We start from the raw sequence: 25207 nt of genomic DNA on the forward strand, positions 1-25207 counted from the left end.
CATAGAGAGTGGTTTCACTCCTATCGTAGCATGACCAGATCTATCCATTTGGGTAATGGCCTAGCATTGGAGATAGTTGTTATTGTTTGGTGATGTCCAATTGTAGTTTGGTTCAGATAGCATGTTCACTCTTCATGATGTCTATCATGTACTGGCTCTCGCAAAAAGCCTTATCTTTGCTAACACTTTGGATTATACAACTGGTTTTGTCTTTTTTGGTGATTCCTCCTGGAAGCTTATCCATGTGAATTTTGTAATTGCACATGGTGTTAAGACCAACACTCTCTATCCCTTGCTTTTATTTGGATCACTTGACTATATTTTGATAGTGGCTACAGCTCCACATATATCTCTTTGGTATCATTGCCTTGGCCACATATATTTGAAAGGAATGAAAATGCTTATCTGTTTGTAGTATCTCCTACCCCCCTTGACTATAAGTGTTTTGAGTATTGTGATTATTGTTTATATGGTATAAAAATATGTAATACGCATAAAAAGTCTGGCATGAGGCACATGCGTGAGCCTTTGGCTCTTGTTCATTCTTATGTCTACGGACCTATACCCTACAAGTAGTTAGGTGGCATGAAGTACTTCTTTACTTTCATTGATGATTACACATATAACATCTAGGCATACCCCATAAAGCAGAAATCAGAAGTCTTGACTGCATTTTAGCATTGGCTTGCTTTAGTTGAGAACGAGCCTGGGTATATGTTGAAATGCCTAAGATTTGATAAGGGGGGTGATTATGTCACTAAAGCCTTTGAGTAGTTTTGTGACAACAAGGGTATTAAGCATCAATTGACCACCGCTTACACCCCATCCCGGAATGGTATAGCTAAGCATATGAATATGATGTTTTAGGAGCATGTCTTTAGCTAGATAGGTTTATCGCAACACTTTTGGGCTGAGGTAGTTACCATTGTCTTACATTTAATTAATCGATCCCCATGTACTGCTCTTGACTATTGGGTTGCTAATGAGGAGATATGGTTTGGAAAATCTCCATCCTATGCTCATTTGTGTGTCTTTGGTTGTGAGGCTTTCTACCATGTTCCCAAGGATAAACGCAATAAGTTGGATCACAGATCTGTGAAATGCATCTTTTTTTGTTATGACGATGAAGGTGAGATGGCTATCGCCTATGGGATCTACAGGCTCGAAAGGTCATCCACAGCCATGATGTTATTTCCATGAGGAGAAAATGCATAAGCGGCCTATACAGGTCATTGAGGTACATGGGGTGAGGGTGATCTTTCAGGAAAAGCCTCCTGTTACTGTGCAATCAACTAGGCAGCCTGTAGTAGCGGCTAATGCTCTAGTGGCCTGGGCCCATGATGTTCCATAGGATGTAGATTTGATTTCCAGGTGGTCTACTTAAGATAGACAACAGCCTAAGCGGTTTACACCCTCTATGGATTACGTTATGGTAACAAATGCTCGTGATCCTCTTACCTATGATAAGGCCATGCATAGAGGTGATAATCACTCTTGGGAGAGGGCCATGCACTCAGAGTATGACTCACTACAAAAAAATCATACATGGCATTTGGTTTCTTTGCCTAGTGGAAAGCATACTTTGCCATGCAAGTGGATGTACAAACTGAAAAGTACCCTTGGACGCCCCGAGCTGATATATAAGGCTAGAGTGGTTGTTGAGGATTTCAAGCAAAAGCATAGTGTGGACTTTGATGAAGTCTTTTCTCATGTTGTAAAGATAACTTGGAGTTGGCTTTGGTTGCTTAGCTTGACTTGGATCTTTATCAGATGGATGTAAGATGGCTTTTCTTCATGGAGACTTTCACAATGAGATTTACATGGAGGAGCCTAACAGCTTTGCAGAACCTGGCAGTAGGGGGAACACCTAGTGTGCAAATTGAGAAAGAGACTTTATGGCCTTAAGCAAGCACCTAGGGAATGGTACCACAAGTTTGATTCTTTTATGCCTTCACAAGGATACGCCCGCAACAATATGGATCCATGTTTATACACGAAGAAGGCCTATGATGGCAGCCTTATGACTTTGGTACTCTATATGGATGATATATTGGTTGCTGGGAGCACTCATGATGAGCTGGATATCTTGAAAGGCCAGGTCAAGAAGAGCTTTGAGATGAAGAACATGGGACAAGCCTCACATATTCTTTGGATGCGCATTACACACGATCGCTTTAAGGGGCTCCTTTACTTATTGTGCAAAAGGAGTACATCCAAAAGGTGCTTGTTGAGGGTTTCATATGCAGGATGTTAAGCTTGTGAAGGTTAGTCAGGCCGATTGTCTGTAATCCAATGAGCAGAAGGCCGAGATGGCCAAGATCCCTTATACATCCATAGTGGCCAATTTAATGTATGCCATGATAGCCACTTATCTTGACATAGCATTTGCAGTGGGAGTTGTGGCACACTATATGGCTATACATGGCAGACATCATTGGGATGCTATGAAGGGTATCATGAGGTACCTTAAAGGCACTACAGGCATGTGCATATATTGTGGTAGCCATGATACAAGAGTTGTGGGGTACACTAACCTTGATTATACAAGACATGCAAATAGTAGGAAGTCCACCTCTGGCTATGTCTTTACCTTTGCTGGAGGTGCTATTTCTTGGATGTCCTGGGTACAAAAATGCATGGTTGTATCTACTATAAAGGCACTCATAAAATTCAAATGTAGTGTAGGGACCACATCACATAATAGCACTCAAAGAATTTGAATAGCACTTATAGAATCCAAATAGCAAAAATGCACGACTCTATCTACATTGCATTCAGATTCTATGAGTGTTATTTAGTTGGCCAAGAATTCAGTCTTCCATGTAAAGACAAAGCACATTGAGATGCATTACCACTTTATTCAAGAGGTCGTTGAGGACAAGTCCGCTGAGCTTATCAAGATCTCCACTGAGAAAAATCCTACAAATCTACTCACTAAAAGTCTCTCAATAGAGTGTTTTGCCTTCCTTAGGATATTGATGGGCATTGGATGAGATGACGTCTTTCCTTATCCTATTGTACTTTATGTACACTTATACTTAGTCAATCACTTTTTTCTTGTTCTCTCCTCACTAGGGGCACATTCGCCTTTAAGTGGACGGCTGTTGGGGGTAAAGGCGCATGTGCCTGGCTGCTCGTATATTAGTTACACTGACAGTATCCACACACATGTACACTGGAGGTGGCGAGCGCCCATCATTGTCAATTCATTCTTTATTCCTCTCTAGTGACATTTGAATAAGGGAAGGTTGGTCACATATTGTAATTGTTAGAGTTTCAACATATTGTGTCTCTCTCACTCTTGCTCTCTTGCTCCTTCCACCATAGCTCTTGCTTTTGCTTGCATTCCACTTCGAACTTACTTCCTTCACTAGTAAATACTCAAGACTCTTACTTCATAGGTCATGAGTCCAATGCTTGTCAAACACTATGAAATTTTTTTAATAAAGTGAAAATAGGTTTGTTCTCTTTCCAATTGGGCGTTCATTTAACCCTTGGGCGAAGAGGAGAGCCTGCTTAGATATGTGTCACACGTAAAATGCAGATTCATCGACACATTACCTAAATGCCTGTGTGTAACAAACTATCCATTCGAGCTTATGTGTAACAAACTTAAGCTTGTTCCAACTTGCCTCTTTCCTATTCACAGCCCACGCACATATGGCGGGTTGCCATGGTAGGACTAAAGCTGACGTGGCTTGGAATATACTAGGGATCCTCGTTAACTAGGCTCTCCTTGATTACCATCGATATCGCATACACATGAGCCACAGTACCAAAAAGCCGATGGCCATGTAGGCGTGTGTAACCTACTAACCAACCTATAAGTTTGTTCCCACTTGCTTCTTCCTTTTAGAGTCCATGGACATATGGCAAGCTACCATGGTAGGACTAAAGCTATCGTGGCTTGGAATAATACTAGTGGATCTTGGCTAACCAATCTCTCCTCGATTATCGAGAGTCTTTGTTAACATGACTAACCACTGGTTTCACCATGCTTTAGTGATACGTGTCGAAACTAGGAGAAATTCAATGGTTCATGTACTCTTAATGACCTTTTCCTATTTCAGTGCCCCTATATATTGCACCCCGAGTTGTCCATCCGGGCCTATGTGTAACCTACTAACCAACCTATAAGCTTGTCCAACTTGCTTCTTCCTATTCACAGCCTACGGACATATGGCAAGCTGCCATGGCAAGACTAAAGCTATCGTGGCTTGGAATATACTAGTGGATACTGGTTAACCCGGCTCTCCTTGATTATCGAGAGTCTACGTGAACATGACTGACCACTGGTTTCACCATGCTTTAGGTATCACGTGAACATGACTCTACTCTTAATGACCTTTTCCGTTTGAAATTGGAAACTACTTAAGGAATTCATTACGTGGTTTAATTATGGTCTTGTTACGTGCGGGATATGCGAGCCCGAGCCACAGGGCTGAGGGCCGATGATTCTTTGATCAATTGCTTTCGGGATGCCATGACCTATAAGCTGGAGTCGTATCTCATGGACCACCATCACCCTGCCCTTAGTCCCAAGGGGGCCTAGGTCTAGAAGATTTGCAGGAGGCGCCTGTCTGAGACTTTGAAGAGGAGGTTTCTAATTTGCCCCTGCCCGACTTCCATGAGGAACCTGGAAGGATCTTAAGGCGGTCTGATGTGCTATTTTCAGGCATTACCTCCATCAGGGTTAGCATTTCGGAAGTGGCCGCTGGCCTCTTAAAAGTCTTGGAAGCATGTCATCTCTGAGGTGCATATGTTAAGGAGCTGTTGATGGCAAAGGCTGTGCACGGCACTAAGTTTATTTCATTCCAAACCTGGTGTGGCGCACTTCCTCATCGATTAACCACACAATACTGCAAAATCTTAAATGCATACACCAAAACATGCAATTCGATTCGTGCACACGCATCAGTGAGTAGGAGACAAAATTCACAGTCAAGCATTAGGATGTTGGCCTGAGTGCACCAAAAATTAGCTTGTTTGACGGTGCACTTGTCATGGCACAGGGTCCAAGCATGCTCTGGCTGCTCTACTTCCACTATAGAATATCAAGCGTTTGTTTCTACTACTACAGCTACTTTGTCATTATGGAGCTCATTTTACATTACTGGGGCCTCGACAAATTCCCAAAACTGCATTGTTGTTTATTGACTTTGCGAATCACGAATTACACTCTAGATTTCAGGCTCTCTTAACTGGTCTCAGTTGTGTTTAAGGAGGGACCCATCTTTACCATGAACGAAAGGCTCTTTAACTAGTCTCAGTTGTGTTAAGGAGTGAGCCATCTTTACCATAAACGAAAGGTTAGCATAAGAGCTTGTTGAAAGAAGAGTCTGCACTCAACAAATACGATGAACCCACATTGAGAAGACCAAATTATAATAAAGACCTGCAGTGTGACACACAGGCACAAAGAGTCAAGCTATGTACATTAATATGAGATCACTGAATGTGCTTGTGGAATATGTTTAGTATATCATCTCTCTTTACATGTCTTGGAACTATTTGATTACAATACTTCTCTGCAGCCCAGAATCATTGCACAATTTTCAATTGCCTGAAATGGTTTAGAACCTGGTAAAACTGAATATAGTGAAAAAATAACTGCCACAGTGTAAACAAATCTAACATGGCAATGTGTGGCGAATATCAAGATCATATTTGCAGGCACTAGGGGGCATATCACCAATGCCCTGTATGGAAAATACTGCTTGGTATAGTTCCATCAATGCAGAAGCTTCTGCCACAGCTAGTCAATGCACTCCATCAAAATGCTAACCCAGGGTAAAACCGGTTTTGACATGCTTGATGCTTGCAGCAAATTTAGCTTGAAAAGCGATCACTTTTCATTAGCTTGCACTGTTGGAGCTTGCTGTTTTCTTGGCCACATTAGAGGATGAAACCCCAGTTGGAATCGCCATTTTAATTGTAGTTGCATTATCCCCATTGCTCAAACAGTTTCTGTCACCTGAACTCTTCTGGTTCTTTGCGGACAAACTTAAAAGTTCAGTCCTGGCTTCTACAAAGGATAGAGGAGGACAAGGCAGAAGCTTCCAAGGTGTCTCCTCAACTTTGGCAGATGATGTGGCTGCGCCTTGCAGTCTTGAGTTGGTGTCAACCTTATCCAAGCCCAAAGCCATTGTTGATGGCATGGCAGCTACAGATGCACCTCCTATTTGCTCAACCTTAGAAATCAGATGTGAAAGTGGCTTATATGGCTTCAATGTCCCTGAACTTAAGGGTAAGAGGGATGTGCCACTACCAGGAAGCATTGCTGTAGATTTCGATATCAATGTGGACATGTTACCGTTACTGCTGCCCTTGCATGCAGTACTAAAAGTTGACTTGAACTGACTGTTTTGACCAAAAGGAGAGCTTGACCTCAACATGCTCTTGTATGACGGCAATGCCCCATTCAAGCTAGCTGATGCTGAAAAAGATGACCCTACAAGATTTGATGTTCCTCTGCTTGCTGATTCAGAAGATGAGAGGACAGTTGTGTTTGGTCTTAACACATAACGAGAAGCGACACTGGCACTGCCAAGTCTACTCAACTGAGCATCTGTCAGCTGCTGATTCAACCACCTGCAATCATGTGCTGAAGTTATTCCTCCATGATTTACAACTATCTAGGACAAATAGAATAATAAATATACTCACTGGATCATCTGTTGATTGGAATGTTGAAGTTCATGGGCCTCATCTAATTTGGACTTCAGCTCATCAACCTGAACAAAGCTTTGCTTAGTGCTCTTAAAGCCCAACCAATGAATGCAGATTCAAACTATGCATGTCTTGAATGGCTTCAGTAACCTAGTTGCAATACAGAAAGCTAAAACTAAACCAACCTTCTTCCTAAGCAAGTCCTTTTCTTCCTTGAGGGTTGAGATCTCCTGTTTCAATGTGTTATTTTCCTGCACTGTCCTGTCAATAGCTGTTTGCCTTTCCAGGAGAAGGTTGTCTTGTTGAGATGCTACTTGCCCTTTTAACTTCACTTTAGCTTTGCAAGTACGAAGTTCAGCCTGCATTGCAGCCACTAACTTATCACTCTGGTTTTTGGCAAAAAAGAAGGCAAGGAAAGTTAACAAGCATTAAATGTCATGTCCGATGACAAACATGCCTGCAGTTTCTCAATGGACTGACGACATTTAGTAAGTTCAGTTTCGCTAGATTTATATTTTTCTTCGGCACAGTCAGCTGCAGCTTGTGCATCCTTCAAAGACAACTCAACTGAGGCTCTGAAATTATATCAAACCAATGGTTAGATAACCAAGGCTATAGATCTACATAACCTAAGCAGAAGTAAATTGCGCACACAGGACTATCAATAAGGGAAACGACAGTTAGAATAATAAGTTTTCTATGCTTCTACTTTCAACCACAGAATTACAATCAAGTACTTATGATGCTTGTCTATTAGGGCATCAGAAAACAACTCAAATGCCACCTTACCGCTGAAATGTCTGCACCTCAAGTTGCTTTTGTAAGCTCAAAATCAGCTCACTTTTATCTTGAACCTGTATCAATGAGCATAATTAGAGATTGAAGAGCTTATATTTCGACTTTATTTCTACTTGGCTTTTGACTGACAGTACACTCCTCTTTTGCAACCAGTGCTTACTTCCTGATCCAAGGCACTAAGGCGAACTAGATGCTCATTCAGAAGCTTTGAAGATTCTTCTCTCTCAGCATCCAAGTTCTGGTTCACTGCTCGCAGTCTCTCACACTCCTACAAACAAAACCCTACTTAGATAATTAAGTTACAAAAATTTCAGAACTCATTAAGGCACAAGTTAGCTTGCTTTCAACCTTGATTTTCTCCTCTAGATCTTTCTCCACAGTTACTAGACGTGTGCCAACTTCTGCCACCTTCACCTCCAAAGTATGCTTGTTTTCTAACAATTCTTGCACCTGTAGACGACGGTACAAAAATTTCATTGACCAAATGACACTGAGTGAACTGCAATAATAAAATGGGTAACTGCTTATTCTTTCAGTGAGGCTGCAAATCCAATTACAATTTCTACAGTTGTGGAACCAGATTGAACTGTTCAGTTGTACAAACATTGCACATACAACAGTTGTATGCCAGAAAATGCTGAAGATATTCAGGTAATTGGAAAGCTAAAATCGCAGAGAGGTTGCAAATCCATCGATGTGAAATGTACACACCAACTATATATCTTTGAAAGAAAGTTGAGCTCAAGTTCAGAGAGCTAAGTATGCAAAATTCAAACTCAGGTGATAAATCTTGGTGAGAATAGGAGGTGAAATTGCTCCCCATTCATATACACAACCCACTTGTAGTTAGATGCAGACTTCATCCCTTGGATGAATCTTTGAATGAAAGCATACTCTAAGACAAAGACCACTATAAAACAAATTCTGATGTTACAATGAGTAAAGCTTATAAAATAATGTTAATGTGTCAGTTTCATGAAGAGTGTAATTTGTATGCACGATAGATGGCTATTATCTCAGTCATCCATCTTCCCAAGATATAGTGTATGATCTGATCAACACTCTTAAGGGCTGAGCGTATGATGAGATTTACATAGTGCAGTTCGCATGTGAGGAGTGATTCTCATGGTTGCAGCAAGCTACTTGCTCATAGTATTGGAATGATGGACGCAAGAAGCACACAAGCTTGAATGGCCATTTTCAGCAATTTGAATAGTGCAATTAAATTACTGGGGTGTGGACATCCCACAGCTGCCATGTCTTTACTGCAAAGTCTCTTTCCCATGAAAAGAAAATTCTATTAAATTTACCTCAGAAATAATCATCACTAAGGTAGGTGCACAATACAAAATCCCCAATATGAAAAGAGAGCTTTACTGCTGCATTTTCCCTGTAAAATGGGAAAGAGCCTTCCCTTGCTCATGATAGATCAAGCATGGATGCAGGGTGGTATGCCATCTCTGAGATTCCAAAACATAGTTGAATGGGGTTGTATCATGTAGGAATGCATTATGGCCAAATAGTAAAAACATCCAAACTCTTGTCCCTCAAGATCATGCCTAAGAATTGTCAAATGTTCGCTTGGGATGGCATTTCACAAACCAGTCAGAACAGCAACCTTCTAGTGGTATTAGGATATAAATAGAAGTCTGCATATTGGCCACAAGCATAGACATTAGAGGGACATGTGGCTCAAGGTGAGTAGCTATATATATTGAATGGACCTTCAAGGCTGTTAGCAAAAATGTGTTCATTTGTTTTCTTCTAGAGCTCTGATACATTCTCTATTCATCAGTCCTTTGTGTGTGTTAGCAAACCACTGAGCTAAAAATGAATTACAAACTGATTAGCTCTTTAAAACAGCCCAAAACATGTAAAGTACCAAAAGTTTCATTAAACGGCGTGTGCCGTGCAATCTTAGAGAATTTATATGTCCCATAAACAAAACCCTAATTTGGGAGGTGGTCTTGCATCTATAAATAGACAGGCTGCCCACCATTCAACCCCATCCTTGCATGCAGATTTCTCATTCTTCAGTGCACATTTCAACCATCTGCTTCCTCTTGCTAGCTGTCCAACCCTTGCTGACTGCAGCCCTTCACCTTCCACCCCCAGAAAACCTGATATCAGCCATTTCCCTGCTGTTTGGAGGCTCCCCGCTGCTGCGTTTACTGCTCCACTGCAGCTACCAGCAGTCCACATCATCATCAGTGCTTGCTATGCCTGCATTTATACCTCCAAGAGCCAAGCGACAGGCTGCCATCATCACGCAACTGCTGCAGCATTTGAATTTTGCTGTCCAGCTGCCGGCTTGCATCATTCCTCTCCTCTTTTGCTGTCGCCCAACTGCTTTCAGCATTGGACGACCAATTTCCAACCTTCCAACTGGTGGATTTCAGCACTTGGGATCCGTCTTTGGTGGAAGTCACACTCCGACACTATTCAATTCTGCCTTAAGCATTCTATACATTGTTACATTCATTTGCTGCATTAATTCATTCACTTCAAAGTTTCTCTTCTCTCCCTATTTGCATTTCTATTTTTGTGTTTTGAGTTTTGTTTAGGGTTTGTTTTTATTGTGTTACGTTTGAGTTATTTTGATTTAGTCGTGTTGGTACGTTTTGTGTTTTCATAGTGCAACCTTGGTATATCTTCACATTGTATCAAAGCCGATGCTCTATTACAAAGCATCTTGTAGAATTGTGGAGGCTTGGTTTTGTGCACAATAAATGGATGGCATATAACCATTTCACAATGGTTCAAACTTCTTGTTCTTGGGATCCCACGGCGTATTTTCAGGCTTCTCCATCACCCGAGGCCCTGAGGAGGCATTATGGACTCGATGAGGAAGACAACACTTTACCTTCACCTTCACTTTCTTCTCCTTTTCCTAGCTTCAAAAAAATGAGGAGTTTAAAGAATTCATGCGTATCAAGTATGGTCCAAATCACCTTCACTTTCTTCTCCTTTTCCTAGCTTCAGACAAATGAGGAGTCTGAAGAATTCATGCACATCAAGTATGGTCCAAATTACCTCCCTTCTACCAACTCTTCTAACATAAATACAAAAGAGAGAGAGGCCTATGATGAGGCATCATTATCATCATCATTGAAACTATCTAAGTACTCAACATCGGATGATACGGCACTCTCATACTCATCCGCACTGATGAGGTTACCATCATCATCAAATGATGGCTCCCGAGGAGCCAGCTGTGTACACCCGGGGGGGGGGGGGGGGGGGGGGGGGTGTCAAAAGATGACGTACCAACGAGACAGTAGCGTTGGCGGGGAGGAACACGAAGTGAACTCGGCAAACATGGAGAAGAGAAGAGAAGAGAGAAGAAACTCTAATGAATGGAATGATGAAGTTCTGAATCATGGAGTGATGTGATACAAGGAAACAAGGGTGCCGTAGCACAAGGAAGATGATGAAGACAGCCACGAACCACGAACCGCAATGTCCTCCTGAAGGGGTGTGAGGGCAATGGAGAGGCTGGAGAGAAGAGGTGACGGACTGAATGAATCAGCCATGAGAAATGAATGAGAGAGTGGCCTATAAATAGGCACAGTTAGTCTAGGATGGCGCCCCTTTTTGGGGCTGCAAACCCTAAACGCAAATCCTAAACGCAAAACGCAAAAACGCAAAAACTGAAACTGCGGGTGAAGGATGAAGGGTTTCTCAACATCCCCTCTCAGGCCCAAAAAGGGGAATAAGAGAAGAGTGATAAGCAACAGTCGCTTTGCTATAAACAACTACAAACTGCAGGTGGAAGGCTGAAAACAAGTGCTAGACTGTAGATGACAGCAAGGGACAGCTAAGACTGTGATGTCCTCTGCGAAAGGGGTGTGGGCAGCAAGCTGAAAACACCTAAAATCTGCAAAAACGAGATTTTGATGTAGTGGAAGAAGAAGATAAGTGGATGCTGAACCCGCCACTGGTCTTTGCCTTCACTAGAGTGGAGGATCTTTGCCGCTGTTTGAGCAAATCTAGCTCTGATACCATGTCAAAAGATGATGTACCAACAAGATAGTAGGGTTAGCGGAGAGGAACACAGAGTGAACTCACCAAACATGGAGAAGAGAAGAGAAGAGAGAAGAAACTCTAATGAATGGAATGATGAAGTTCTAAATCATGGAGTGAACGTGATACAAGGAAACAAGGGTACCATAGCACAAGGAAGATAATGAAAACAGCCACGAACCATGAACTGCAATGTCCTCCTGAAGGGATGTGAGAGCAGTGGAGAGGCTGGAGAGAAAAGGTGACGGAGTGAATGAATCAGCCGTGAGGAATGAATGAGAGAGTGGCCTATAAATAGGCACAGTCAATCTAGGATGGTGCCCCTTTTTGGGGCTGCAAACCCTAAACGCAAAACGCAAACTGCGGGTGAAGGGTTTCTTAATGGAGGGGGGAGGGGGGGGATTGAGGCACAGGATGAGAGATACCAAAATCCCACCTCACAAATGTCTACAAGTCACTCAAACCACCCCTCCTTGATGTCGGAGTGTGCCAAATGACCATGCTCCTATTGCCACTACTCGAACTCTTTGCCCAAGAGTATACTAACTATAGGTGTCACAAGTATCTGCTGCTATAAGCTCTCTATAGAGCTCCATAAAGATCATCTCCTCATCATCCACCTCTTAATGTACACTTGAAAGAGTGTCGCCCCTTAACTTAAATATATCAACATTCACCTACAAAATGCATTTAAGACTATAAATATTGAATTGTAAAGTATAAAGTTTAAAACAAAAAAATTTAAATGTAAATGTATAGCTAAGTGTTTACATGCTTTGAACTACCCATGCTCATCATAGCCCTCATCAGGTATAAGTGCAGCAATAGACTAGCCGCTCTAAGTATTGAGTGCAAAGAAGATTGCGAGTCTTCATTTCAATGAGAGAATAGACACTTCAATTTCTCTCACATGCACCCAAAGAGTAATCCTGAGCAAGGACTCTCATGGCTAAAGGTTTAAGGATAATCACCGTACAAGCACATACCTCCACCAATGCCGCTCTAAAGAAGTGAACGAGAAAGCCCATAATGGACTCCTCATAATCACTCATACACAACGCCCTATAAAAGGAAGTCATGACAATGACAATGGCACAAACTTTCTACCAAAACTGCTCATTGAGGCACAAGCATTGCATGGCTTTGGCCTCCTTTGTCTCATGCTCATCCCACTTATTCCATATAGTGAATACCACTATCCAGCGTAGGGGGGACCGCACCTCATAAAGCTGCTTGAGCAACAACCGCATATAAGCAATCCGAGGTGAAGAAGACTTATTTACCTTGGATGTGCTATGCTTGCATACATTGCAAGCATCTTCGCCTTTACCATGAAGAAGGTGACAACTGATATAGCTTTGTGGACCACCCTTTTCACCCCACTTGAGCTTCTCGATGCCCTCCATCAACGAGTCTAAACAATGATTTGCATATGGAGTCTACGCAATCGTAGAAAACTCAACCTCAAGCGAAAGGCCCATGCGTCGACAATTCGATACATTGTCGGTAATAATATCCACCACATTTAAGGGGCCCACCTACAACCACAAATTACAATACTTAGATAGAGAAAGACAGAGTTGAGCCGTGAAAGATTCAAGAATCAAGAGACAAAGAGAGACTTGGAGACAAAAAAGATAAAAGAGAGAGGCTTCACGAATCATGTATTATTAAATTATAATTTATAATACAAAATCAAACATATACCTCAATCATAGCTTGCCGAATGTGGTGATAGATGAATGCGCCTATCATTTTCCTCCCCCTCTTGTTGCAGGTATCTACGGCCTATAAAAAAAAAGTGTCAAGTGGACATGAGACGAGTATATTGATGATGCCTCATTTCTTACGATCACTCCATCCATCGGTGAGAAATATGTGACGCCAATCCATCATTCACATGGGCCCACATTGACAATGGCTTTTATCATCTTCTTGCATTGCTCTTGCTTTAGGACAGATTGCACTTGTCACTGTGCGTGCAATTTCAATGTCCGCAAGTCATTGCCTTCTCTAAGAAAGGCAACTAATCCATGAACATGATCGAGAGCTTGAGAGAGAGAGGATTGCCTCTCCAGTGCCGCATGAGCCTCCCATCTTTGTCTTTTGCTAGAACCGAATACAAATGTGGAGATGGCACTGCCAATGGTAGAGACCTCGCCTACATTCATTGAAGATATACCCACATTCGATGCTTTCTCATTAGTAGGCATAGATATTAGTGCTGATACACCACTTTCTCGTCCTTTGATGAATCTCCCTCTCATCTTGGCAAGAATCTCATCCTCGACGTTTTTAGGGATTTCCTTGTATGGAGTGTCATGGGAACATGTAATTTTGAAACCTCACTTAACATATGGATTAATTTTTAATCACATGGTTAAGTAAATGTTGCACATGTGAGGTGTAACTAGGATTAGAGTAAATTTACAAGCCTGGGACCCGAGAAAATCTGTCATGAGGACATGTATTTTTGAAAGCTCACTTAACATGTGGATTAATTTTTAATCACATGATTAAGTAAATGTTGCACATGTGAGGTGCAACTGGGATTAAAGTAAATTTACAAGCTCGGGACCTGAAGAAATCACGGGATGTTAAAGGCAAAGGTTGCTATAAGTTATGCCACACAGGTACTTGGTAGTATCTGGTGCTAGTTGCTGACCTGGATCATTCATTTGGCCATAAGTATCAATTGGTGACACTAGAAAAGTGACGTTTAATGGTACCTAGCGCCAATTTGATAGTCAAAGATGGCGCTAAGACACTTGGGAATGGAAGTTACCTAGCCAATTTAATTATTGGCTAGTCATTATTTTTCAGGGCACCAAAATAATTAGTAGATTAATTTTCAGTATTTTAAGGCTGAAATTTAATATTTAATTATGAAAAATGTTGAAAAAACTATTTGGGAAGGCTGCCACTTGTCAAAAATGCCCATGCAAGATTGAAAAACGTCTTTAGAGCTGAAGAGGCATTTTTATAAATTCAACCTGCAAGAGAGAGGGAGGAGAGGCTGCTGGTCTAATGGAGGACCTTCTGAGATAGCCAGGGATAGAAGAAGACCAATCAACAGCAATAGACAGCATCTACACGTTGTTGAGACAAGGCAACAGAAGTAAATGACTGATTTTCTTCAATTCTTTGCATCTACATGCCGTTGTGGTAGAGCAGTAGCTGCACTTGACTGATTTTCAATCATTCTTCGTGACAAAACTCTGAATTTTCTCTCTCTACAGCTTTTCCTCTCATCCCCAGCCATTTCACAGCCTTGCTCTGAAGATTTCAGCATTTGGACCCTTGGAGGCTAAGAAATTTCAGATATAATTAGTAGATTAATTTTCAGTATTTTAAGGCTGAAATTTAATATTTAATTATGAAAAATGCTGAAAAAACTATTTGGAAAGGCTGCCACTTGTCAAAAATGCCCATGCAAGATTGAAAAACGTCTTTAGAGCTGAAGAGGCATTTTTATAAATTCAACCTGCAAGAGAGAGGGAGGAGAGGCTGCTGGTCTAATGGAGGACCTTCTGAGACAGCCAGGGATAGAAGAAGACCAATCAACAGCAGCAGACAGCATCTACACGTTGTTGAGACAAGGCAACAGAAGTAAATGACTGATTTTCTTCAGTTCTTTGCATCTACATGCCGTTGTGGTAGAGCAGTAGCTGCACTTGACTGATTTTCAATCATTCTTCGTGACAAAACTCTGAATTTTCTCTCTCTACAGCTTTTCCTCTCATCCCCAGCCATTTCACAGCCTTGCTCTGAAGATTTCAGCATTTGGACCCTTGGAGGCTAAGAAATTTCAGATTTCTCTGCTATAAACCCTAATCTACAGTAGCAGAAATTGGGTTTAGTAGCAGCCTCAGAAAGCATGCCAAAAATTGAAAGCTCCAAGACTTGGATTCAACAAGGTTGAAGCTATTTTTTGCCTATTCAAGTGGAGGGACCAACAAATAATTGAATTTGGGACATTTTCCATCTCCATCAAAGCGGGTGAAGGCTAATTGATTGCCCGAATCAAGGGGCAAATCAGATAAATCATAAAAGACTTGCTAGTGATTCATCACAGCAAGGGGAGTTGGAATACCGAAAGGGATTGGAAGAATCCCATTGTAAATCAACTTCTTCTTCAATAAAGCTAAAGAAATACCGAAAGGGGTAGCAATTTGGGGCCAGTTGAGTGTGCATTGTCTAAGATCAGTAGGTAAATTTGTATTTTCAGATTTACATTAATTGTTCGCTCCTGTAATTAAGTTGTAATCAGGAATTTACCACCCATCCACGGAAGAAATGCTAGTTTTAAAATCATGGAATGTCAAAGGCAAAAGTTGATATAAGTTATGCCGCTCAGGTACTTGATAATATCTAGTGCCAATTGTTGGCCTAAATGATTCATTTGGCCATAACTGTCAATTGGATGACACTCAGAAATGGAAGTTGCCTAACCAATTTAATTATTGGCTAGTCACAAAAAAAAATAAAATGGGTGTACCAAAATAATTATTAGATTAATTTTCAGTATTTAAAGATTGAAAATTAATATTTAATTACAAATAATGCTAAAAAAACCATTTGGAAAGGCTGCTACTTGTTAAAAATGTCCATGTAAGACTGAAAAACGTCTTTAGAGACTGGAAAGAGATATTTTTAGTGTATTCAACCTATAAGAGAGGAGAGAGAAGATGCTATTGATTTGATTTGCAGCCATTGGAGGACCTTCTAAGACATCCAAGGGTAGGAGAAGACCAATCAACAACAGGTGATAGCATCTACAGGCTGTTGAGAAATGGCAATAGTAGTAAATGACTAATTTTCTTCAGTTCTTTGCATCTACAAGCTGTTGAGACAAGGCAACATCAATAAATGACTGATTTTCTTCAGTTCTTTGCAAAGAAAGTCCAAATTTTCTCTCTCCTCAGCATTCTCTCTCATCTTCCAGCCTTGCTCCGAAGATTACAGTATTAAGATCACCAAAAACTAAGAAATTTCAGATTTCTCTATTGTAAACCCTAATCTGAGCAAAAATTAGGATTTATGAGTAGCCTCGAGGAGCATGCCAAAAATTAGAAGCTCCAAGACTTGGATTCAATAAGGTTAAAGCTGTTTTCAGTCGAATTCAAGTGGAGGAACTGACAAATCAATGATTTGGGGGCATTTTTCATCTCCATCTTTTATTGAATTCCCCCCTACTAGTGATACAGTGCAATTATGCAAGATTGCAAGTGGCCATTGTGTCTTTCGTACTACATGTTTGGAGATTGCATCTCATTGTTTTGTTTCCTATCAAGTTGCTAGACAGATATGGGATTTTTGATTTCTAGGGTCTAGACTTATATTCTCCATGTGCCTTTTTTTGGTTTTCTCAAAAGATGACGTACCAACGAGACAGTAGGGTTGGCGGGGAGGAACACGAAGTGAACTCGGCAAACATGGAGAAGAGAAGAGAAGAGAGAAGAAACTCTAATGAATGGAATGATGAAGTTCTGAATCATGGAGTGAATGTGATACAAGGAAACAAGGGTGCCGTAGCACAAGGAAGATGATGAAGACAACCACGAACCACGAACCGCAATGTCCTCCTGAAGGGGTGTGAGGGCAATGGAGAGGCTGGAGAGAAGAGGTGACGGACTAAATGAATCAGCCGTGAGAAATGAATGAGAGAGTGGCCTATAAATAGGCACAGTTAGTCTAGGATGGCGCCCCTTTTTGGGGCTGCAAACCCTAAACGCAAATCCTAAACGCAAAACGCAGAAACGCAAAAACTGAAACTGCGGGTGAAGGATGAAGGGTTTCTCAACATCCCCTCTCAGGCCCAAAAAGGGGAACAAGAGAAGAGTGATAAGCAACAGTCGCTTTGCTATAAACAACTACAAACTGCAGGTGGAAGGCTGAAAACAAGTGCTAGACTGTAGATGACAGCAAGGGACAGCTAAGACTGTGATGTCCTCTGCGAAAGGGGTGTGGGCAGCAAGCTGAAAACACCTAAAATCTGCAAAAACGAGATTTTGATGTAGTGGAAGAAGAAGATAAGTGGATGCTGAACCCGCCACTGGTCTTTGCCTTCACTAGAGTGGAGGATCTTTGCCGCTGTTTGAGCAAATCTAGCTCTGATACCATGTCAAAAGATGATGTACCAACAAGATAGTAGGGTTAGCGGAGAGGAACACAGAGTGAACTCAGCAAACATGGAGAAGAGAAGAGAAGAGAGAAGAAACTCTAATGAATGGAATGATGAAGTTCTAAATCATGGAGTGAACGTGATACAAGGAAACAAGGGTACCATAGCACAAGGAAGATAATGAAGACAGCCACGAACCATGAACTGCAATGTCCTCCTGAAGGGATGTGAGAGCAGTGGAGAGGCTGGAGAGAAAAGGTGACGGAGTGAATGAATCAGCCGTGAGGAATGAATGAGAGAGTGGCCTATAAATAGGCACAGTCAATCTAGGATGGTGCCCCTTTTTGGGGCTGCAAACCCTAAACGCAAAACGCAAACTGCGGGTGAAGGGTTTCTTAATGGAGGGGGGAGGGGGGGGATTGAGGCACAGGATGAGAGGTACCAAAATCCCACCTCACAAATGTCTACAAGTCACTCAAACCACCCCTCCTTGATGTCGGAGTGTGCCAAATGACCATGCTCCTATTGCCACTACTCGAACTCTTTGCCCAAGAGTATACTAACTATAGGTGTCACAAGTATCTGCTGCTATAAGCTCTCTATAGAGCTCCATAAAGATCATCTCCTCATCATCCACCTCTTAATGTACACTTGAAAGAGTGTCGCCCCTTAACTTAAATATATCAACATTCACCTACAAAATGCATTTAAGACTATAAATATTGAATTGTAAAGTATAAAGTTTAAAACAAAAAAATTTAAATGTAAATGTATAGCTAAGTGTTTACATGCTTTGAACTACCCATGCTCATCATAGCCCTCATCAGGTATAAGTGCAGCAATAGACTAGCCGCTCTAAGTATTGTGTGCAAAGCAGATTGTGAGTCTTCATTTCAATGAGAGAATAGACACTTCAATTTCTCTCACATGCACCCAAAGAGCAATCCTGAGCAAGGACTCTCATGGCTAAAGGTTTAAGGATAATCACCGTACAAGCACATACCTCCACCAATGCCGCTCTAAAGAAGTGAACGAGAAAGCCCATAATGGACTCCTCATAATCACTCATACACAACGCCCTATAAAAGGAAGTCATGACAATGACAATGGCACAAACTTTCTACCAAAACTGCTCATTGAGGCACAAGCATTGCATGGCTTTGGCCTCCTTTGTCTCATGCTCATCCCACTTATTCCATATAGTGAATACTACTATCCAGCGTAGGGGGGACCGCACCTCATAAAGCTGCTTGAGCAACAACCGCATATAAGCAATCCGAGGTGAAGAAGACTTATTTACCTTGGATGTGCTATGCTTGCATACATTGCAAGCATCTTCGCCTTTACCATGAAGAAGGTGACAACTGATATAGCTTTGTGGACCACCCTTTTCACCCCACTTGAGCTTCTCGATGCCCTCCATCAACGAGTCTAAACAATGATTTGCATATGGAGTCTACGCAATCGTAGAAAACTCAACCTCAAGCGAAAGGCCCATGCGTCGACAATTCGATACATTGTCGGTAATAATATCCACCACATTTAAGGGGCCCACCTACAACCACAAATTACAATACTTAGATAGAGAAAGACAGAGTTGAGCCGTGAAAGATTCAAGAATCAAGAGACAAAGAGAGACTTGGAGACAAAAAAGATAAAAGAGAGAGGCTTCACGAATCATGTATTATTAAATTATAATTTATAATACAAAATCAAACATATACCTCAATCATAGCTTGCCGAATGTGGTGATAGATGAATGCGCCTATCATTTTCCTCCCCCTCTTGTTGCAGGTATCTACGGCCTATAAAAAAAAAGTGTCAAGTGGACATGAGACGAGTATATTGATGATGCCTCATTTCTTACAATCACTCCATCCATCGGTGAGAAATATGTGACGCCAATCCATCATTCACATGGGCCCACATTGACAATGGCTTTTATCATCTTCTTCCATTGCTCTTGCTTTAGGACAGATTGCACTTGTCACTGTGCGTGCAATTTCAATGTCCGCAAGTCATTGCCTTCTCTAAGAAAGGCAACTAATCCATGAACATGATCGAGAGCTTGAGAGAGAGAGGATTGCCTCTCCGGTGCCGCATGAGCCTCCCATCTTTGTCTTTTGCTAGAACCGAATACAAATGTGGAGATGGCACTGCCAATGGTAGAGACCTCGCCTACATTCATTGAAGATATACCCACATTCGATGCTTTCTCATTAGTAGGCATAGATATTAGTGCTGATACACCACTTTCTCGTCCTTTGATGAATCTCCCTCTCATCTTGGCAAGAATCTCATCCTCGACGTTTTTAGGGATTTCCTTGTATGGAGTGTCATGGGAACATGTAATTTTGAAACCTCACTTAACATATGGATTAATTTTTAATCACATGGTTAAGTAAATGTTGCACATGTGAGGTGTAACTAGGATTAGAGTAAATTTACAAGCCTGGGACCCGAGAAAATCTGTCATGAGGACATGTATTTTTGAAAGCTCACTTAACATGTGGATTAATTTTTAATCACATGATTAAGTAAATGTTGCACATGTGAGGTGCAACTGGGATTAAAGTAAATTTACAAGCTCGGGACCTGAAGAAATCACGGGATGTTAAAGGCAAAGGTTGCTATAAGTTATGCCACACAGGTACTTGGTAGTATCTGGTGCTAGTTGCTGACCTGGATCATTCATTTGGCCATAAGTATCAATTGGTGACACTAGAAAAGTGACGTTTAATGGTACCTAGCGCCAATTTGATAGTCAAAGATGGCGCTAAGACACTTGGGAATGGAAGTTACCTAGCCAATTTAATTATTGGCTAGTCATTATTTTTCAGGGCACCAAAATAATTAGTAGATTAATTTTCAGTATTTTAAGGCTGAAATTTAATATTTAATTATGAAAAATATTGAAAAAACTATTTGGGAAGGCTGCCACTTGTCAAAAATGCCCATGCAAGATTGAAAAACGTCTTTAGAGCTGAAGAGGCATTTTTATAAATTCAACCTGCAAGAGAGAGGGAGGAGAGGCTGCTGGTCTAATGGAGGACCTTCTGAGATAGCCAGGGATAGAAGAAGACCAATCAACAGCAATAGACAGCATCTACACGTTGTTGAGACAAGGCAACAGAAGTAAATGACTGATTTTCTTCAATTCTTTGCATCTACATGCCGTTGTGGTAGAGCAGTAGCTGCACTTGACTGATTTTCAATCATTCTTCGTGACAAAACTCTGAATTTTCTCTCTCTACAGCTTTTCCTCTCATCCCCAGCCATTTCACAGCCTTGCTCTGAAGATTTCAGCATTTGGACCCTTGGAGGCTAAGAAATTTCAGATATAATTAGTAGATTAATTTTCAGTATTTTAAGGCTGAAATTTAATATTTAATTATGAAAAATGCTGAAAAAACTATTTGGAAAGGCTGCCACTTGTCAAAAATGCCCATGCAAGATTGAAAAACGTCTTTAGAGCTGAAGAGGCATTTTTATAAATTCAACCTGCAAGAGAGAGGGAGGAGAGGCTGCTGGTCTAATGGAGGACCTTCTGAGACAGCCAGGGATAGAAGAAGACCAATCAACAGCAGCAGACAGCATCTACACGTTGTTGAGACAAGGCAACAGAAGTAAATGACTGATTTTCTTCAGTTCTTTGCATCTACATGCCGTTGTGGTAGAGCAGTAGCTGCACTTGACTGATTTTCAATCATTCTTCGTGACAAAACTCTGAATTTTCTCTCTCTACAACTTTTCCTCTCATCCCCAGCCATTTCACAGCCTTGCTCTGAAGATTTCAGCATTTGGACCCTTGGAGGCTAAGAAATTTCAGATTTCTCTGCTATAAACCCTAATCTACAGTAGCAGAAATTGGGTTTAGTAGCAGCCTCAGAAAGCATGCCAAAAATTGAAAGCTCCAAGACTTGGATTCAACAAGGTTGAAGCTATTTTTTGCCTATTCAAGTGGAGGGACCAACAAATAATTGAATTTGGGACATTTTCCATCTCCATCAAAGCGGGTGAAGGCTAATTGATTGCCCGAATCAAGGGGCAAATCAGATAAATCATAAAAGACTTGCTAGTGATTCATCACAGCAAGGGGAGTTGGAATACCGAAAGGGATTGGAAGAATCCCATTGTAAATCAACTTCTTCTTCAATAAAGCTAAAGAAATACCGAAAGGGGTAGCAATTTGGGGCCAGTTGAGTGTGCATTGTCTAAGATCAGTAGGTAAATTTGTATTTTCAGATTTACATTAATTGTTCGCTCCTGTAATTAAGTTGTAATCAGGAATTTACCACCCATCCACGGAAGAAATGCTAGTTTTAAAATCATGGAATGTCAAAGGCAAAAGTTGATATAAGTTATGCCGCTCAGGTACTTGATAATATCTAGTGCCAATTGTTGGCCTAAATGATTCATTTGGCCATAACTGTCAATTGGATGACACTCAGAAATGGAAGTTGCCTAACCAATTTAATTATTGGCTAGTCACAAAAAAAAATAAAATGGGTGTACCAAAATAATTATTAGATTAATTTTCAGTATTTAAAGATTGAAAATTAATATTTAATTACAAATAATGCTAAAAAAACCATTTGGAAAGGCTGCTACTTGTTAAAAATGTCCATGTAAGACTGAAAAACGTCTTTAGAGACTGGAAAGAGATATTTTTAGTGTATTCAACCTATAAGAGAGGAGAGAGAAGATGCTATTGATTTGATTTGCAGCCATTGGAGGACCTTCTAAGACATCCAAGGGTAGGAGAAGACCAATCAACAACAGGTGATAGCATCTACAGGCTGTTGAGAAATGGCAATAGTAGTAAATGACTAATTTTCTTCAGTTCTTTGCATCTACAAGCTGTTGAGACAAGGCAACATCAATAAATGACTGATTTTCTTCAGTTCTTTGCAAAGAAAGTCCAAATTTTCTCTCTCCTCAGCATTCTCTCTCATCTTCCAGCCTTGCTCCGAAGATTACAGTATTAAGATCACCAAAAACTAAGAAATTTCAGATTTCTCTATTGTAAACCCTAATCTGAGCAAAAATTAGGATTTATGAGTAGCCTCGAGGAGCATGCCAAAAATTAGAAGCTCCAAGACTTGGATTCAATAAGGTTAAAGCTGTTTTCAGTCGAATTCAAGTGGAGGAACTGACAAATCAATGATTTGGGGGCATTTTTCATCTCCATCTTTTATTGAATTCCCCCCTACTAGTGATACAGTGCAATTATGCAAGATTGCAAGTGGCCATTGTGTCTTTCGTACTACATGTTTGGAGATTGCATCTCATTGTTTTGTTTCCTATCAAGTTGCTAGACAGATATGGGATTTTTGATTTCTAGGGTCTAGACTTATATTCTCCATGTGCCTTTTTTTGGTTTTCTCAAAAGATGACGTACCAACGAGACAGTAGGGTTGGCGGGGAGGAACACGAAGTGAACTCGGCAAACATGGAGAAGAGAAGAGAAGAGAGAAGAAACTCTAATGAATGGAATGATGAAGTTCTAAATCATGGAGTGAATGTGATACAAGGAAACAAGGGTGCCGTAGCACAAGGAAGATGATGAAGACAGCCACGAACCACGAACCGCAATGTCCTCCTGAAGGGGTGTGAGGGCAATGGAGAGGCTGGAGAGAAGAGGTGACGGACTGAATGAATCAGCCGTGAGAAATGAATGAGAGAGTGGCCTATAAATAGGCACAGTTAGTCTAGGATGGCGCCCCTTTTTGGGGCTGCAAACCCTAAACGCAAATCCTAAACGCAAAACGCAGAAACGCAAAAACTGAAACTGCGGGTGAAGGATGAAGGGTTTCTCAACATCCCCTCTCAGGCCCAAAAAGGGGAACAAGAGAAGAGTGATAAGCAACAGTCGCTTTGCTATAAACAACTACAAACTGCAGGTGGAAGGCTGAAAACAAGTGCTAGACTGTAGATGACAGCAAGGGACAGCTAAGACTGTGATGTCCTCTGCGAAAGGGGTGTGGGCAGCAAGCTGAAAACACCTAAAATCTGCAAAAACGAGATTTTGATGTAGTGGAAGAAGAAGATAAGTGGATGCTGAACCCGCCACTGGTCTTTGCCTTCACTAGAGTGGAGGATCTTTGCCGCTGTTTGAGCAAATCTAGCTCTGATACCATGTCAAAAGATGATGTACCAACAAGATAGTAGGGTTAGCGGAGAGGAACACAGAGTGAACTCAGCAAACATGGAGAAGAGAAGAGAAGAGAGAAGAAACTCTAATGAATGGAATGATGAAGTTCTAAATCATGGAGTGAACGTGATACAAGGAAACAAGGGTACCATAGCACAAGGAAGATAATGAAGACAGCCACGAACCATGAACTGCAATGTCCTCCTGAAGGGATGTGAGAGCAGTGGAGAGGCTGGAGAGAAAAGGTGACGGAGTGAATGAATCAGCCGTGAGGAATGAATGAGAGAGTGGCCTATAAATAGGCACAGTCAATCTAGGATGGTGCCCCTTTTTGGGGCTGCAAACCCTAAACGCAAAACGCAAACTGCGGGTGAAGGGTTTCTTAATGGAGGGGGGAGGGGGGGGATTGAGGCACAGGATGAGAGGTACCAAAATCCCACCTCACAAATGTCTACAAGTCACTCAAACCACCCCTCCTTGATGTCGGAGTGTGCCAAATGACCATGCTCCTATTGCCACTACTCGAACTCTTTGCCCAAGAGTATACTAACTATAGGTGTCACAAGTATCTGCTGCTATAAGCTCTCTATAGAGCTCCATAAAGATCATCTCCTCATCATCCACCTCTTAATGTACACTTGAAAGAGTGTCGCCCCTTAACTTAAATATATCAACATTCACCTACAAAATGCATTTAAGACTATAAATATTGAATTGTAAAGTATAAAGTTTAAAACAAAAAAATTTAAATGTAAATGTATAGCTAAGTGTTTACATGCTTTGAACTACCCATGCTCATCATAGCCCTCATCAGGTATAAGTGCAGCAATAGACTAGCCGCTCTAAGTATTGTGTGCAAAGCAGATTGTGAGTCTTCATTTCAATGAGAGAATAGACACTTCAATTTCTCTCACATGCACCCAAAGAGCAATCCTGAGCAAGGACTCTCATGGCTAAAGGTTTAAGGATAATCACCGTACAAGCACATACCTCCACCAATGCCGCTCTAAAGAAGTGAACGAGAAAGCCCATAATGGACTCCTCATAATCACTCATACACAACGCCCTATAAAAGGAAGTCATGACAATGACAATGGCACAAACTTTCTACCAAAACTGCTCATTGAGGCACAAGCATTGCATGGCTTTGGCCTCCTTTGTCTCATGCTCATCCCACTTATTCCATATAGTGAATACCACTATCCAGCGTAGGGGGGACCGCACCTCATAAAGCTGCTTGAGCAACAACCGCATATAAGCAATCCGAGGTGAAGAAGACTTATTTACCTTGGATGTGCTATGCTTGCATACATTGCAAGCATCTTCGCCTTTACCATGAAGAAGGTGACAACTGATATAGCTTTGTGGACCACCCTTTTCACCCCACTTGAGCTTCTCGATGCCCTCCATCAACGAGTCTAAACAATGATTTGCATATG

General features: G+C 41.3%; 1 protein-coding gene across 8 annotated transcripts in view; it reads right to left on the reverse strand.

The window, feature by feature from the left end:
- Nucleotides 1-5384: 5384 nt before the first annotated feature.
- LOC148020918 (uncharacterized) overlaps nucleotides 5385-25207 on the reverse strand; it is a 39940-nt gene continuing 20117 nt past the window's right edge. For all 8 annotated transcript variants that reach the window (XM_087698738.1, XM_087698737.1, XM_087698736.1 and 5 more), the window contains 7 exons: nucleotides 7816-7917; nucleotides 7628-7735; nucleotides 7459-7523; nucleotides 7127-7244; nucleotides 6855-7028; nucleotides 6667-6734; nucleotides 5385-6591 (listed from right to left, as the gene is read on the reverse strand). In XM_087698738.1, coding sequence (XP_087554864.1) covers nucleotides 5856-6591; nucleotides 6667-6734; nucleotides 6855-7028; nucleotides 7127-7244; nucleotides 7459-7523; nucleotides 7628-7735; nucleotides 7816-7917 — 1371 coding nt within the window. In that variant the 3' untranslated portion in view covers nucleotides 5385-5855. The remainder of the gene's footprint in view (nucleotides 6592-6666; nucleotides 6735-6854; nucleotides 7029-7126; nucleotides 7245-7458; nucleotides 7524-7627; nucleotides 7736-7815; nucleotides 7918-25207) is intronic.

This window comes from Lygodium microphyllum, chromosome 18 (assembly GCF_053477565.2).
Source record: "Lygodium microphyllum isolate KBCC chromosome 18, Lygodium_microphyllum_v1.1.10, whole genome shotgun sequence".
Classification (NCBI taxonomy): domain Eukaryota; kingdom Viridiplantae; phylum Streptophyta; class Polypodiopsida; order Schizaeales; family Lygodiaceae; genus Lygodium; species Lygodium microphyllum.